General features: G+C 42.9%; 1 protein-coding gene across 1 annotated transcript in view; it reads left to right on the top strand.

The window, feature by feature from the left end:
- The first annotated feature begins 1,081 nt into the window (after window positions 1-1,081).
- The window catches only part of Antxr2 (ANTXR cell adhesion molecule 2), an 82,772-nt gene continuing 65,912 nt past the window's right edge, over window positions 1,082-17,941 (top strand). Inside the window, exons 1-3 of the mRNA XM_032916775.1 lie at window positions 1,082-1,252; window positions 1,952-2,023; window positions 4,369-4,440. Of these exons, the coding sequence (XP_032772666.1) occupies window positions 1,101-1,252; window positions 1,952-2,023; window positions 4,369-4,440 (296 nt within the window). The 5' untranslated portion in view covers window positions 1,082-1,100. The remainder of the gene's footprint in view (window positions 1,253-1,951; window positions 2,024-4,368; window positions 4,441-17,941) is intronic.

The raw sequence follows: 17,941 nt of genomic DNA on the forward strand, positions 1-17,941 counted from the left end.
AATTCTCAGAATTAATGAGAAATGGAAAAATATCAAGTAGGAAAAAAAAAGAAAGAAAGAAAGAATGGAAGAAAAGAGGAAGTCTCCTTTCTTAAACACGAAGGCCTGTGTCACCAGGTCGGTGTGTGATGGATAAGGGGTGCGGAGGGATGAGGCGGAGGGATGAGGCATAAGGCCATCACTGTCCACAAGACAGCTGGTCTTGAGTCTCTAAACCGCGAGGAGGGCTGTTCCAGCACAGCTGGGGAAACTAGGCCGGGCCAGGCTTGTGGGAGAGTTGGGTATGTTTAGTATCTAGCGGACGTTTGTTTTTCAGAACTCCTCTCTCCATTCCGAAATCGGGCAGGCGTTAGTCATCCGCCGCTCAGCACGAACCCATAAGTGTGCTTGTGTGGCTCGGCGGGCTTCCTCCCGTTGCTCCGCCCTCGGGCTCGCACGAGCAAACCGGTCAGCGCCCACCCCCCAGGCCTGGGCTGCCCCGGGTCCTGCGCCTCCCCCGGACGCTCTGCATCCCCAGCTGTAGAAGCTCGCCCTGCGGCACGGCGCCAGGTTCCCGGCAGAGAAGAAAGTTGTAAAGTGCTGCGAGGAGTTGGGCGGTCTGAGGAAGAGAGGCGGAAAAGGAGGACTCGGCTGAGTTTCCCTGGCGATCGTGGGGTCCGCGGGCATCTGTCCCACTGCTCATCACGCCAGTTAGACGCCAGCCTCTCTACTCCCGGGTGGGCGCTGGAGACTCGGCGGGAGGCTGCGAGGAACTTGTCCTGAGAGCTGTCGCCGCGGGCCTCATTGTCTGCAGCAACTCTCCGGAACCCGGAGTGGGAGGACTGGACTCTGTCCACTGGGATTTGCCCAGAGTTCCGGCGGCAGCTGTGGCGGCCGCGGAGACTCTTTGTCCTCCCAGGACTTCGCTCTCTCTCCTCGGTGGCAGCTGTTGGGTGGCTCTGAGCTTGGAGCGGGCATCCCAGCCCCGCTCAGCCTCTGACCCTGGGGTGAGTCCCCAGTGACTCCGCCTCTTTCTCGTCTTTGCTCTGAGAAGCCCAGTAGCAGACCCCGGAACCCGAGGGGTTGTGAGACGAAAGGAGACTCTGGTCCCGGGTCACAGGATGGTGGCAGGTCGGTCCCGGGCGCCGAGCCCTGGGAGCTGGCTGTTCCCTGGCCTGTGGCTGTTGACTGTGGGCGGTCCGGGGTCGTTGCTGCAAGCCCAGGAACAGCCCTCTTGCAAAAAAGCCTTCGATTTGTACTTCGTCCTGGACAAGTGAGTGAAGGAGGACTGTGGGGTCAGGGTCTCCTGGGAGGGAGGACAATGCTGGGTCAGCTAGGACTGAAGTTGAGGTGTGTTTGGGTTCCAGGGAAGGCAATGGGCACTCTCCTTAGTGTGCATGTGGCTGGTTCATCTCAAAAGCAAGCTCGTTAGCTGTAGAGAAATAGTCCAGGGGTACTTGGTTCTCCAGAGGAGAGGCATGCTCTGCTTTCTGCCCTGGAGTCTCTTGGGAAATGGGAGTGTGGCCAAATGGGAGTTTCATCCCAAGGAACTTTTGTGACTCTTTGGCGTCTTTATCACACTCCCCTAGACCCCTATAGACATTCTAAAGCTTGCCAATTTTGTCCGGCTCACAGAGCTTTCATGGGAGCCAGGAAAAAAAGCCTTAACAAACCCAATGTGGTTTGCATTTCCTGAGAAATGAGGTCTTGTGTTTTTATTTTGAAAAGCCAGGTCTCACTCGAATCAGTGGCCCCCAAAGAAGTGTGGTCTTCCTGGTTTCCTTGATTCATCCCAGACACTAAAGTTTCAGCTCTGGACGTGAACAACCAACATGCACTTCACTTTGAAGAGGGGAGCCAGGCCCCCAGTCCCCCTCTGTCCCCATCACGTGCCTTGTAGAACTGAAGAAATGTTTGCCATTAAGGCCCACCCACGTTTTGTCTTTCTGATCAATTTATCTTCCTCTTTCAGGTCTGGGAGTGTAGCAAATAACTGGATTGAAATTTACAATTTTGTCCACCAACTGACAGAGAGATTTGTGAGGTATGTCTCCCCATTGTACCCTTCTTGGCATTGGAGGGGAAACCGAACAAACAGCCAGGTTTCCCTGTGCTGAAACCCTTTGCAAGGAAAACCTTCCCCGAAGTCAAAATGCTGAGTTTTACAGGTCCCAAGGTGGCTCTCTCACGCATGGTGTTCTGCCGAGCCTTTCAGCTTAACTTTTGCAAGTTCAGTTTATCTGGCTCCTAGAAACTTGGCACAAGGTGTGAGGAGACATCTTCAACTCTTAATGTCTTTTCCTCTTTGACCATTCATCTGTTTTGAGTTTGGGTTATGCTTTCTCATAATTTACCACATTAAAAAAATACATTTTTATGCAAATAGTATCCATACCGTATTTTTTCAATTCCACACGCTTAGCTCTGTAAACGTCCACATTTAAAAGGAGAAAGTGTTGGGAAACTTTAAATGAATGCATGCTAATAACCCACGAGCTGAAAAGCACTTGTGTGTGTGTGTGTGTGTGTGTGTGTGCATGTTTAAAGAAATGAGTTGTGTTCACACAATGCATGGGTGCATGGCTAGGTTAAAACCCAACCCCACTAGATATGCAGGAGGCTTCACTAGCAAACACTGACTGGCAAACACTGCTTTCCTGGCCTATAAAAAGAGTAGCTGCTGGTAAATCCAGCTTACTCTTTTATTTAGAAGTAACTAGGAATTAGTGGCATTCCCTATTTAAAAATAACCCTTGGATGTCATGTTCTTTGTGGTTCCCCTCTTCTTGTTTTTCCTTCCTTCTTTCTTTCTCTCTCTCTTTCTTTCTTCCCCTTTCTTTCTTTCTTTCTTTCTTTCTTTCTTTCTTTCTTTCTTTCTTTCTTTCTTCCTTTCCTTCCTTCCTCTTTCTTTTTCTTTCCTTCCTCTTTCTTTCTTTCTTTTTCTTTCTTTCTTTCTTTCTTTCTTTCTTTCTTTCTTTCTTTCCTTCCTTCCTTCCTTCCTTCCTTCCTTCCTTCCTTCCTTCCTTTCTTTCTTTCTTTCTTTTCTTTCTTCCGGAACTAAAAAAAGAAAAATGCCAGGAAACAAGTGCAAGTTTATCAGGATAATGGGAAGGACATGAACAGGAGCTGTGTCATTAAATATTGCTTCCTTCAGTCTCGTTAGCCCAAATGTTTTCTGTAAAACAGGCTCGGATGATCAAAACATTTTGAAAGTCATGTTGCAAGTAACTTCAAACAATCTGTAGAGGCCTAGGCAATCCCCGCTTTGGTTATTGGCAGCAATGAAGCTATCCCTATAAAAAATGTATGCCTGTCCGGGTTCAGTCATCAGTCTCCTGCTTCAGGAGGAGCCAAAGAGAACACTCTGGTTTCCGGACAGGGTCTGAGGTAAAAAAAAAAAACAAAAAACCATCGAGGAAAGAGAAATAAACAAGAGCGTATATCTGTAACTGTCACAGAGGAATAGACAGTTGTTGATAAGTTTCTGATTCAGTCACAGAATGTGCTGCGAGTGTCATACAGTGTTATTCAGAAGCAATGGATTATTTCAGTGTAGCATCTGAAGAAAACGAGGCTCTTACTGACTCTGGCTTGCAAGTTGGCTTTCTATACCATACACCGTTCTCTGGCTCAAGTATAGTTGCTCAGTTACTAATTATACATTGTGGGAAATGAATCAAAGATGGCTACCGACAAGCACAATGCTCACAGAGGCTAGGGGCTTCGGAGAGAATTCTGACCTTTCGGCTTGTGTCATAGTTTCATATCTGCGGTTTCAGACCTGAGCAAGATTAGCTTGTGCTTTTGCAAAAATGACCACATTTCAGAGACATTCGTGCCCGAATCCTGGAAGATAAATTGGGAAGTTCCAGTGCCAAATCAAAAAAAGTGATTTCTTAAATGCTTGAAGTATTAGGAAATGTAATTATTAAGTATTAAGACATTTAAGTATTTACGGTATTTACGATGAATTTTGTCTGGACTCTTGTCATAACTGTGGCTTCTAAGTTAAACTGGCTTCTTTCCAGCCCTAAGCGAAGGGTGTGGCCTCCTGCAAAGAGATGTAGTAGGAGATCAAAGGAAGGAATATTTTTCTAGGGAAGAGTGTTGCAGCAGCCTAGAAACTTTCCAGTTATTCTTTCTAGATGTAAACCCCAGTGATTCATGGAGGAGTGTTTTGAGAGCCGAGAGCTCTGCTGGCATAAGAAGAAATGCAGTGCAGACAGGACGACTGAGTGGAGTTGGTTGATCTACTTAGAGAGTTCCATTTAAGGGAAGTGAGGACTGTTCACTGACACTAATTTTAAATGAGACTCTCTGGCTCTGCTTCTGTATTGGACCGATATTTCTTTTAAAAATGTTTTAACTGCCTCTTTCCTTATTTTGCAGTCCTGAAATGAGATTGTCCTTCATTGTGTTTTCTTCCCAAGCAACCGTCATTTTGCCATTAACTGGAGACAGGTTAGTGCATTATCATTTCAACTCTGGGCTTTTAGGAGAGATGAGTCATATGGGCGTGATTGATATTGCTGTGTGGTGATCCAGGCCTCTCAGTGGGCTCAAGCGAGCACACAGACAAGTCAGTGCTCTGCAATAGACGGGGGGTGGGGTGGGGGGTATGCAGCATGAGTAATGTGAAGGTGTAGACCATCTGAAAGTCAATATCATTCATTTTGGATGTAGAATATATTTTACACTTCCGGTCTTTCTCTGAAGTTCAGTGATGCTCAGTTTGTTTACCTTTATAAGAATACACACACACACACACACACACACATAATAAACATATACACACTCATGCACACAAACACACAAACACACAAGACACCACACACATACACATACACACACACACAAACACCACACACATACACATACATACACACACACATGCACACAAGACACACACACATAAGACACCACACACACACACACACATAAGATACCACACATACATACAAGACACCATACACATACACATATATGCACATGCACACAACACACACATACACATGTAAGACACCACACACATAAGACACACACATACAAGACACCACATACATACACATACATACACACACATGCACACAAGACACACACACACACACACATACACATGTAAGACACCCACATAAGTCACCACACACACATACACAAACACCACACACATACACATACATACACACACATGCACACAAGACACACACACACATGCACACACACACACACATGACACCACACACATACACATACATACACAGACATGCACACAAGACACACACACATAAGACACCACACGCACACACATATACACACATGCACACACAACAGATACACATACACACGTAAGACATCACACACATAAGACACCACACACACACACACACACACACACACACACACACACACACACACCCGCTACCTCTCAGTACTTTGACAAGGAGTGGCCTTCCTGTCCAGTGTCACTCTCTTTCTTGTGACTATTTCTATGCTGTGTGGTCATGGTATGTCACATTGGAAGTAGCCACTCACATATCTAAATCACGGCTGCTTTTCCTGGGGTTACTTTGGCTTGCTCGACTATGAGTTCTCCAGTCAGAAAGGGGATGCTATGCTGCATTTTCACTTCCCTAACACACAGTGCGTAAGTCCTTGGTTTGTGACTACTTGTTGACTGAAGGAATGAGGTAACATCATGTTGACATCACTTCTTTCTGATCTACAGTTTAAGCAAGGGTGACTGCAGCTCTTTGGTTTGCAGAATGTGAGATTTTTTTTTTAAAAAATTACTTATTTTTAAACTCCAGATTTTATTCCCCTCCAGGTCCACATTCCATACCCCCCCACCATGTCTCCACAAGGATGTCCCCACCCCTCCCACCTCACTAGACCTCTACACTTCCTGGGGCCTCCAGTCTCTTGAGGGTTAGGTGCATCTTCTCTGACTGAACCCAGACCCAGGAAGTCCCCTGCTGTATATGTGTTGGAGGCCTCACCTCAGCTGGTGTATGCTGCCTGGTTGGTGATCCAGTGTCTGAGAGATCTCAGGGGTCCAGGTTAATTGAGACTGCTGGTCCTCCTACAGGGTTGCCCTCCTCTTCAGTTTCCTCCAGCTTTTCTCAAATTCAACCAGAGGGGTCAGCAGCTTCTGTTCGTTGGTTAGGTGCACATATCTGCATCTGACTCTTTCAGCTGCTTGTTGGGCCTTTTGGAGGGCAGTCATGATAGGTCCCTTTTTGTGACAACCCCCCACCACCATCTCGTAGCCTCAGTAATGGCGTCAGGTCTTAGGGTCTCCTCTTGAGCCGGATCCAACTTTGGGTCTGTCACTAGACCTCCTTTTCCTCAGGTTCTTCTCCATTTCCATCCCTGCATTTCTTTCAGACAGGAAGAATTATGGGTCAGAGCTTTGACTGTGGGATAGCAACACCATCCCTCACTTGATGCCCTGTCTTTCTGCTGGAGATAAGTTCCCTCTCCCCACTGTAGGGCATTTCATCTAGGGTCCCCCTTTTGAGCCCTGAGACTCTCACTTCCTACATCTCTGATACATTCTGGAGGGTCCTCCCAAATTCCTTCTTCCCTTTTTACATTCTTTCTGCTGGCCCTCAGGGCTTCAGTCCTTTTCCCCCACCCAAAACCAGATCATGTTCCCTTCTCTCCCCAGCCCCATCCCCTTTCCCTCCCCTATATCTCCCTCTCTCCCTCCCCCATTGTGGTTGCTTTCTTCTCCCTCCCACGTGGGACTGAGGTGTCCTTACTTGGGCCCTTCAACTTGCTGACTGTTTTGAGTTCTATGGGCTGTATCTTGGGTATTCTGTACTTTTTTTTTTTTTTTGCTAATATCCACTCATTAGTGAGTTCATACCATGCATGTCCTTTTGGTTCTGAGTTACCTCACTCAGGATGATATTTTCTAGTTCCATCCATTTGCCTGCGAAACTCAGGATGTCCTCATTCTTCATAGCTGAGTAGTATTCCATTGTGTAAATGAACCACAGTTTCTGTATCCATTTAGTGGGACATCTGGGTTGTTTCCAGCTTCTGACTATCACAAATAGGGCTGCTATGAACATAGTGGAACATGCGCCCCTGTGGCATGGTGGGACATCTTTTGGGATATTCTCAAGAGTGGTATTTCTGAGTCTATTTCCAATTTTCTGAGGAGCAAACTTGTGAATTAAAAAAAAAACTGAAAATAGTTTTTTGGTTAATTTTGTAGAACTCAGTCAATATGCTTTAACAGTTATTTCTTGAGTTTCCAAAAAAATCAATAAAGCATGCTATTTAAAAGGGCGAAGGGGATAACTTGTTTACAGTTCATTGACTCAGGAAAAATTTATATATATTATACTATACTACATCATACTATGCTATGCTATGCTATGCTATACTATGTGCATTTGCATGTGCATGTGTATAGATATGTAAAGCTTGTGTAAAGTTTTTCTTTGCCTGAAGAGGAAACCCTCTCTAGGCTGTCAGTCCTGCTCAGAACCTCAGTTTTCCTATTTGTATTTTGCTGGCTTAATTTATTATGAACATGCGGTTCTCAACAATTACAGTCCCTTGTAACCCATGATCATAGTTTCCTATGTGCATCAATATAAAAAACTTTGGCTTTATGAAAAGGACCTATCTTTACTGTCCAGTTTAATTTCTGAAGAGTCAAGCTCGGATCTAGCATGTCAAGGAAGGAAAACACGGTTTTAATATTCATGACATTCATATATACATCGCAAAGCACTTAGCACAATGCCAGGCATGTCAGGGGCTCAGTAACTGACAGTTGCATACGTGTGCCAGGGTTTCTGCTAGGCACTTTGCATATGGGTTCTCCATCACACTGGAGATGAAACATAGTCACTGGTCGCCCAGACTGATAATATTTAGACATGTGCGAGGGGATTTAAATCTTTTAACTAAGCTCAAAACACATCCTTTGTCAATGGTTAAGTCCAATGCACAAGGGATGGAAGTCGGTGGGAGAAGGGGCTGTCCCTCAAGAACATCATGACACACTCAAGAGTTACTCATGCAAGTCTACTTGAGTTTAAATCCCACCCCTCTAGGTTATTAGTTGAGTGACTGAGGAGGATAACTTGCTTCATCACAAGCTTCTTAGGACTCAGTTTTCTCATGTAGAGGCTGCTCCTAATGGTGACAAAAGTAAACCTTACCTTATAAGGGAGTTGTAAGGACTGAAGTTGATGAAAAGAAGGAAAGCTATAATCCGTTAGTATTCATGAGATAAGAGCTTTGGACATGGAGAGATGGTTCAGTCAGCAGAAGGTATGCATGCAAGCTTAAAGACCTGAGTTTAATTTCCAGATACTACATAAAAAAAAAAAAAACAACAAAACAAACAAAAAACTAGACATGGCAGTGCACACTTATAATACTAGCAGTTGTGAGACAGAGACAGAGGGATTCTTTGGATTTGCTGGCCTAGCCTAATTAGGAAGCTTCTGACCAACAAGAGACCCTGTGTCAAAACAACAGCAACAGAATACCAGCGGACGTCCTCTGAGGCTTCACACCCATGATAGTCCTCCGACCTCCACGTGCATGTGCACACACAAAGTGAAATGAATCCCTTACTAGTGCTACCTTTCCTGTCTACAGAACACAGGTGTACAATCTGCCATATTTTCTTGGAGTTATTGTGCAGGTCCAAGTAAGATAAGGGGCAGTGTGATATTTTTGTATGTCATAAAGCAATTTCCAATAGAAAGGGCTACTTCCTTTGAAGCTACCATTTTACTCGTTCTATTAGTTGAATTGGAATCAAATTAACGGTGATCCTCCATCTTTGGATAGAGAATCACTCCACTATTCTAAATTTAGAGAAATAGCTTTCTTGTTGAGATGGCAAATCAGTAGACAACTGTTTCCTAGACCCCTGTGGCTTTCCGTAGTAAAACCTAGAAACTGGGTTCCTCACTGCTTATAAACTTTCCCAAGAGTTTGTGTGCATGCATGCGTAAATGTACACACACACACACACACACACACACACACACGCAAATAGATCTAAGCATATGATATGAGAGCAGTAGTTAAGCAAAAGAAAAGTACAGGGAGTTTCACAATTTTGGTTGTCTTACTCACAGTTTTGCGTACCTTGGCAAATACAAGAAGTTGTTCTTTCGTATTTCTCAGGGGTTGCTAAAGAGATGAGGCAAGATGGGAAGACAGTACGTATTTGCTCCAGGGCTGTGTCTTCTGTTAGGACTTTAGCACGAAATCGAGCGTTATGTAAATCCACAGAATCATAATCATGGTAGAAAATTTTCGGTTATACATTTTAGATACCCATTGCTTAAATTTTTGTCACATTAAATACTTTAATCCGAAGCACGTCCACCTTTCTCTTGTTCCCATGACTTTTGTTGTCTATGTACCTGCTAAGCCTCTGATCCACTTACTTACCTGTCTGCTTTATATATGGGATTTGGAGTCTACAAAGATAGTACTCTAATGTGTGTGTGTGTGTGTGTGTGTGTGTGTGTGTGTGTGTGTGTGTGTGTGTTTCTGATAGAGATAGATAGATAGATAGATAGATAGATAGATAGATAGATAGATTGATAGATAGAAAGAATGAATGAATCAGGGCATGATTGTGTATATAAATAACCAAGATTCATAGTTGAGCAGTGGTTCTCTACCTATGGTTTGTGACCTCTTTGGCAAACCTCTGTCTCAAAAATTATTTACACTGTGATTCATAACAGTATCAAAATTACAATTATGAAATAGCAATGAAACAATTTTATGGCAGGAAGTCACTACGACAAGAAGAATTGTATTAAAGGGTCACGACATTAGGAAGGTTGAGAGCCACTGCATTAAAGGGTCAGGGGAGAGACAATATTTGGCATGCAAATATGTAACCTCTCAGAATATGGAAAAAGAAAGAATTTTGAGGATGTTAGAGAGTCTAGTTACTATTTCACATAAATGTGAATAATTATTTCTGCCCAATTCCACTCATAATTATTTAATTCTGTGATAATGATTTAGATAAAAAAAATTGCTGAATGATTCTTACATGTCCTATAATTTGTAAAGTGCTTTCTATGCATAACCTCTGTTAAGTCTATGAATAGGTGTTGTAATTGACTTGTACTTTAAGATAGGTCATCTATCTTGTCTAAGGGCTCCCAGTAGCAAGTGCCAAGCAGTGAATTAGTCAATGTTTAATAGACTATGTCATTCTAACGCCTAACCCAGTCTAATGACTTAGAAGAGAAACAAATGTCTCCAAAACCCCATCCATCTGCCTGCCAGTCTTCCCCCATATCCTATGGTTTTCTTCACTTCCCACGAATGGGCCCCACTCAGTTAAACAGTAGGCCCTTTCTTCCTTCTCTATCCCAGGTCTTCTCTGACGTCCTGTATCTCCAAAAACACTGTTCATATTTTTTAAATAATCAATGAATGAATGAGTTTGTATTTCCCTGAACCTAGAGTATATGAAAGTACAGCATTCTTATTTTTCTTGTTCACTTATATATCCAACCATAGATCAGAGCCTGGTTCACGTAGAAGTTCAACAATCTAGGTTGAATGATGGAATTCTTCTGATGCCAGAATCTAAGTCAATGCTTAGAGCCACTACAATAGAGCAGACTCTAGTTAGGCCCACAATATAAATTATGCCAGTGTAATGTAAACACTGACTTGTTTTTTGCTACATACCCTTCCTATTCTTACATGGCAGTTTTAAACATTCCCACTTCCTTTTCACTATCTATATTTGCCTCAAGTTAACAAAGACTTGTCTACCCAAACTGGACTTTAGATTTTGAGCACAACATGACTTAAGTAAAAATAGTCCTTACGTAAACGTATAGCGATGACACAAGTCATTTAATTAAGTTTATACAATGTATGCATTTTTATTGTTTGAGTGGGTTCCTTATAATTATTTAAAAAAAAGAGTTAAATATTTACTTGTGGGGAAATAGTTCTTGATAAACGGTTGATAACGCATAAATTAGCACATAATTTTTAGGAGGAAAATTGTCAGTATCTATAAAAGTAGCAAGTTTCAAGTAAGAGATTCCAGTTTTTGCACAGGCTTAGCAGAGACGGATATAAGGTGCAACATCGGACACTAAAAAACTATGTTTAATAATGAGAAACTATATCCAAATTCTACGCTCGTCAATCAGTTGTATTTTAATCGTTGTACTGTATACTTAGGATGAAATATTATGCAGCCATTGTAGTTGAGTAAATCAAACTACTGATATAAAACAGGCATGTGATATAGCAAATTAATAACCACATTGCAGAACTACTAACATGAATTTAATTTTTTTCTGTAAAAGAGAAATTTTTTAATGCATTTTATGTATTCCAAATCACATGGAGTAGAAGGCTGGAAGATAAACAGTAAACTGTTAATGATTCTCTTATAGGCAGAAGGCTACCTATGATGAGCATCATCATAATCTCAATCTTCGTCAATAGGAATACATGTAGAAAAGTCTTTAATTAAGTGCTTGAATTAAATGTCGAAACCTTACAGAGTTCTGTAGCCGTGGGGTTCAGGCTTGTAATCAGAGTGGAATTGAAGGATTGAAAAAAGAAAGCATGGAGATCTAGAACACAATTAGCTTGGAGGGCCCATATTCTCCTTGCTAGTGAAGAGACAGGACCTTGGGTCAAGTAGGCATGGGAGCTCTGTAGTATCTGGATGACATGAGTCGAGCCCAAGTTTGGCGCTCCACAGAAGGCGCTAAGTGTCCCAACCACCGAGCCATGTTTAGGTGACTGAGCGCTGTCTCTGAGAAGCTCTAGCAAAAGATTTAACACATTCTGGGTGCAGAAGGTCTGTGCCTGCTTGCGTTTTGCTCATTGCTTCTGTCACCTGTCTGCAATTATGACCTTCAGTTACTGTGCATATTTTCATAGTCAATCTCTTCCTCTTTATGTTTTAATGATTAGCTAGGAGGGCACTAAGGTGGAATTGGAGTTGAAGGTTATTCCAGGTTTATCCTGTACCACATTGCTAATGGAAGATCAATGATTTCAAGTGGCCCTGTTTGTTTACAGAGGCTCAGGTTGGTAGCCAGACTCACCCTGGCCTGACAACACAGGAACACGTCAGTGTGCTGTGCTGACTCAGGGTACTCATGTTCCCCTTCTGTACTCTTCAAATGAATCAGAGTCTTTCACAGTCTGAAAATATCATCCTCTGTATTGCTCTGTTCTTACAAGCCAGTGAACTAGGGAGAGGAAATGGCCAAACTTGGCTTGTTTTGTTTATTAATACGATTTATTTATTAACGGGAATTCTACTAGGAATTCTACTAGGGAACTGTTCTGTTTAGAAAAGTCTGCTTTGGCCACAGATTTGGCCTCTGGATGGGCCTGGCTACAGCAGCTTCTATGTTCTGATGATGTATGTACTAACAGTTACTTTGCCCTGTGAACTTGTCTTAGAAAATGACAAGTTCATTACACTTTTACTCATGCTTGAGGAACAAACCTGAACACACAGAAGTAGTAAAATGTAGGGGTCACTTCCAGTAGCCCAGTAGGACAGTGAGTGGGGAAATGAAGCCATAGTATAAAAAGGGGAAGCTGGGATGAACTTCAAGGCCAGAGTAGTAGAACATGCAGGCTAAAATGGAGAAACCTTTCATAAAATCAGACTAACAGGGGATTTGGTGGGCAGGTATTTTCAGATCCTAGACTGCTCCTTTGGATTTATTGGTCCAGATTCCATACCGGAAATGTAGGCCTTAGAGGACTATTCGGAGTAAGCAACAGGCAAGATTTTATGTGAATTATAGTGAGAGTCTGTCATGTCCTAAGATGATAGATTATAAGACATCCGTATGTTCACATGGTTTCTAAAGTCTTTCCTGGGCCTGGAACTGACTGGCCACAACGTTTAGCAGACATGAGCATGAAACGCCGTTAGCTCCAGTTCCAGGTCCATGATTCAATAAGGCATGGGAGCTTCCTCTGTCATGGTCTTTGAAGACTTTCACTGAATGAAATTGTGACCACCTTGACAGCGCTGTGCTTGAGCAAAGCCCAGCCTACCCATGAGCAATAGAACCAGGCACGGGCCAAGCTGAGTTCATGGCCAGCACCGGAATCAGTACTAGCTCCACTTTGCCAACCCTGTGAGCAAGGCCATCCAACCCTCCTAGTTTCTGCAGCTTCCTCAATGGCCACCCATATCTGACAGAGTCAGACCTGCCCAGTCAGTGAGCAGCATGGTGAGAAGGGATCACATCTTTACCCGAATTTTTGGGTCATTTGAAGAACAACCTCGGTGTCATTTGTGCTTTGTTCCCCACTTCCTTCTGTATTGCTCTCTTTTCTCTCAGCCATGGTATTTTCCACTTCATGACACCTGTACCCTGCTTCTCCCATCCCAAACCACCCAACTGTCTCTTTATATATTCCATTTCATCCATGTTGCCCACTCCTATGCGAAGATCCAGAGGTAGGAACCGCAGATGAGAGAGGACATGGCTTTCTGAGTTTGGGCCACGTCACTCAAGAATCTTCTCTAGGTCGATCCCATGGTTTTAATTTATACTGATCACCGTGACCAATTAGAAGTCTCCACATTAACCATTACCTGTTGACAAAAGAACTGTTGAGATCAGTTCTATAGGCAAAAGCGTGAATATTTTAGAATGCACTTGGACATCATGATCATGTGGAAAACAATTATTGCTTCTCCTAGTACCTATGCTCTGCCCACGCATGAACTTTTGACAAGGCTTATAGTATCAGACATAAAACTCTATGAAGCAGACTTCATAGACAATCAGATAGGAGTTTATTAATCCATAACTATACTCCACTATTGTACCTGTGAACAGGTTTTGCTGGGTAGGCTGGTGGTGTATAGCATGTAAGTGCTGGGTATAACCGTTGATGTTTTTCTCCCCTTGCAGCCTGCAGAGAGCACCCTGACATGATGTAAACTAGCCATTAGGATAGAGTTTCCTGGAGAGTTCTAGATTGGCTTCTCTGTCTCTTACATCCAAAGTGACTGGTGTCTTCAGCAGTAGGGTTTTGTCATTGAGTTATGGTTAAGCAGCCAAAGGCAATGACAATAACTCGCACTGCTTTGGTGCCTCTGGGACCTGAGTCACTAGGAACTCCTATGGAGTCTGTCTTTTGCTTTCTTATTAGTTATTCACCCTCCTCTTGTCCCTCTTTGCCTTTTGCTCCCTCTTAAATGCAGCACATTCTTCTTTTGTTACTCTTCCTTTGTTGCCTTGGGTTATGACAGATAGGCACATTTCCCTTTCCCTTCTCCAGTTCGGATAATGCCACCAAATTCAAACTCCCAAGGACTTAAGCACAAATAATGAGTGAAAACTGGTAGTAATAAGTGACGCTGTGGGGTTTTATACTTGTTAGAGAGTCCGCAGTTTCATAAGGTATTTCTGAATCTGTATGTTTTGAGATTGTTCATCTTTATTATCCAAGGGAATGTAGAAGACGTTGTGCATAGTATTTGTAGTTTGCAGACTTACAGAAAACTTAACAATCCCTCTTTGTGTGTTCTGAAGGATGAATAGAAGGTGTAAGAGGGTTGCAGGCGAGTTTGCTGACTCTAATGAACTAGGCTGATCAGCTCCTCCATTTTGTCACAAGGAGTCCAGACTGAGACACCATTTTCAGATTTTCTAGAACAGTATCACAGGAGTCTAAAGGGAAAATGGGAATTCTGCTTTGGGCTCTGCTCCCACCGAATCTCTTCAGTTATACACTGTGTCTAAGCCCTTGCAATGTTCTGAATGCTCAGGGCTGTCGAATGATCTCATGCTTCTCTAGTCTTAATGAAAACAAAAATCCAGAGAGACATTACTATTTATATTTCATTGGTATAGAAACAGGATTCAGGAAGGTTACCCAACTGCTTACGGGTATACAGTGTGTCACTCGTAGAACCAGGGTTTCAATTCATCTCTGATTTACTCCAACCCCCCGGGTCATCCTACCTCATGATAGCTTCCCATAACAAATTGCCCTTAGTATGTGTGGAGGGATTGCTTTGAGTACCACTGTCACATACCAAAACCCACACATGCTCAAATACTTTGAATAGGGCACTAGTATTTGGATGTAACCCACAAGTATCCTCCTCAGTGCCTTCAACCATCTGTAGATTACTTACCGTATCTGACATAAATATGTCTATTCAAATAACTGTTATGCTAACCAAGAGTTGCTACAGGGCTAGTGACAAGAACAAAAGCCAGCACCTGCCCATTAAAGATGGGATTTAACAGATGTACAAGGTTGTAGACACTGTGACCTAATACACCTGGAGGTTAAGGCAGATGGATCACGAGTTTGAGGCCAGGTTGAGATATGAACCGTGGCTCAAACCATGAGTTTAAAGTCTATAGTTGGCTGCATTTGCTGTTGTGGTACCCTTTGAATTTGGGGGCAAGCCATAGTTCTTCTCTGGTACCTTACCCTTGTCAAAGCTTTGATATAACCGCTCACATTTTTCTCTTATTTCCTCTTTTGTCTGCACTTCCCCCCTTGGTCTCTACTTCCTCTTTTGATCTTTGCTTGTCTGAGCACTGCTTGAAATCCGGAAGGGCATAAACAAGGTGAACAGAGTCATCCTAACAGGGAAATGTTCTAACAGACCGTGATGAACAGGAGCTGGGACTCAGTGATCTTAATTCCCTTAAGGACTTAGCATCCGCCATTCATTCCCATAAAGGCTCCGTCAAGAAAATGTTTTGCAGATAAGGAAACAAGGTTGGCTTTGAAGGTATTTTATGTTCTTTCTATCAGTTTATGTCCACCTTGATCTCAGCCATTCCAGAAACTCTAGCTATGGATTAAGAGACTCCCCTGTTTAGTTCAGATCCCTCCAGTAGAACTGAATGGTAAACTTGGCTCCAAAAACATGGTCAGTGTTAAAATTAGGTAAGCTAGGAAGTTCTCAATATAATACATCAAGGCACCTTTCCCCTTCCCTTCTCTTCCCTTTCCTTCCCTCCCCTCCCCTTCACTTCCTTCTCCTCCCCTTCACTTCCTTCCCCTCCCCTTCACTTCCCTCCCCCCTTTCTTCTCAGCAGAGTCATTTGAGTGACCCTGCTAGACCTCAATGTTTCATGTCAGAGTCAGTGTTTAGGTTCTTCTCTGTCTCCCCATCCCCCTCCCTTCCTCTTTGTCTCTTCCCTCCATCTTTCTTTAGTTGATTATGGGGGTTTGTTCCATGGTTCTCCATTAAAAACAAATAGACGTTTAATAAACACTTGTATTTATTTTAGTCCTGCCCCATTGCAAAACATACTTGAGTCTTCTTAGGGCATAATCACATTGATAAACCATGTAAAACTAGGTAAGACCCTAGAAAACAAGATTAGATAAGTAGACAGCTATAAAAACTTAACAGAATTTTGTGACTAAGACATTCACTGCAGGCTTCTCGTCAGTCCGGGTAAGCTAAGAGTTGACAGAAGAGCTCCTAGAAACCTTTTCTCTTCTAATGAGACCGAAAAGGAGTAGATATGGATGGGAAGGGTGGTGGGTAGGAACTGGGAGGACCAGGGGGAGGGTAAACGAATCAAGATATATTTTATGAGAAAATAATCTTCGTTGATAAATGCGAAGAAAGAGGAATAGACATTTGGGATTAATGAAGGGTTGACACAGTTGTAAAAAGCAGAAAGGAGGAAGTGCTTAGCAAGTACTCAAAGGTGACAGCAGCTGTGGGGCCTCATGGGCTTTTGGGTGATAGCAGTATCCTAGGCAACAGCTTCAAACAAATACTGATGTGGTTTCAATATTACTCTTCCCAGTAGTTGACACAGCATTACAACGAAGCCCAAGGAAATGGAGTTTTCAAGATGACCTGAGTGTGGGCATCTATCTCTTCACAGCCCCCCACCATTTCCTACCCTGTATTTCTTCCCACTTGTCCCCAGTCTCCTTTACAGTCCTCTGTCCCAACATCGTGAGTGTACATAAGGATTTCTGTCCTTCATCTACAGCATCTTTACTTCTCGATTGCTGACTGAGAGACTTAGAACATTTACATGTTTGAAGCCCCTTGTTATCTGGCCCGTCTTGGTTTGGGTTCCAGTTTTCCTAAAACGACTGACAGACTGGATACGTACTGTTGTAGGTGGCCTATACCTACCTCATGTATACCCATATCTCTGGCTCTGGGCAAGGAGCACTTTACTCCTGTGTTGTATAATACAAACATGATAGACCACTGTGCCGTATGGAGGGGCATGTTGTTTGTAGGCATGTTAAAGATGGAAACCCTTGATGTGTTTGCTCTCTGTTACCCTATTGAACTAGCAGTGCCTGAAAAAGACTGAATCCCACACTAGTGGGTTCCTTCTACTCTGCCTTGCTCATGCTTCAGGCTTTTACATGCAGTGGTGAGTGGGCCTGAGCCAATGGGAGGGCTATTTTTACCACACAGATTGTTTGTGTAAGCTTGCACATCAGTTGTCTCTCTCCCTTTGACAGCAAACATTAATGCTTGAGGACACACTGCCACTCATTTCGGAGAAATACCAAGTATTTGATATTTATCTCTACTCAGACAGAATCAGTTTCAAGTTGTTTCCCTAGATCTCAAATATAAATATTTACACAAAACAAACTTATACATTATGGTAGTTACTGAGTCGTCTGGGGAACTATGGTTGTATCCTATGGAAAACTGAAATTTTATTAGGCATTTATTTTGCAATGGGCATTATAGTAAGTAGCAGGTTCAGAACAAATGATTACATCAGCAATAGAAGGCAGAGGCAGCTGTACCAAACCTCTGGTCTCACTGAGATACGAACAGTTAAGCTAATTAGTTGGGTGAAACAATATAAGAGACTATGTTTTATCATAGTAAAATTTGAATATAGCTACAGATAGAAAGTAGAGAAGAGTAAAATCAGCTAAAGGCTCTGAGTAGGTGGCTTTTTAAGTCAAGCATTAA

Source organism: Rattus rattus, chromosome 11 (assembly GCF_011064425.1).
Source record: "Rattus rattus isolate New Zealand chromosome 11, Rrattus_CSIRO_v1, whole genome shotgun sequence".
Lineage (NCBI taxonomy): Eukaryota > Metazoa > Chordata > Mammalia > Rodentia > Muridae > Rattus > Rattus rattus.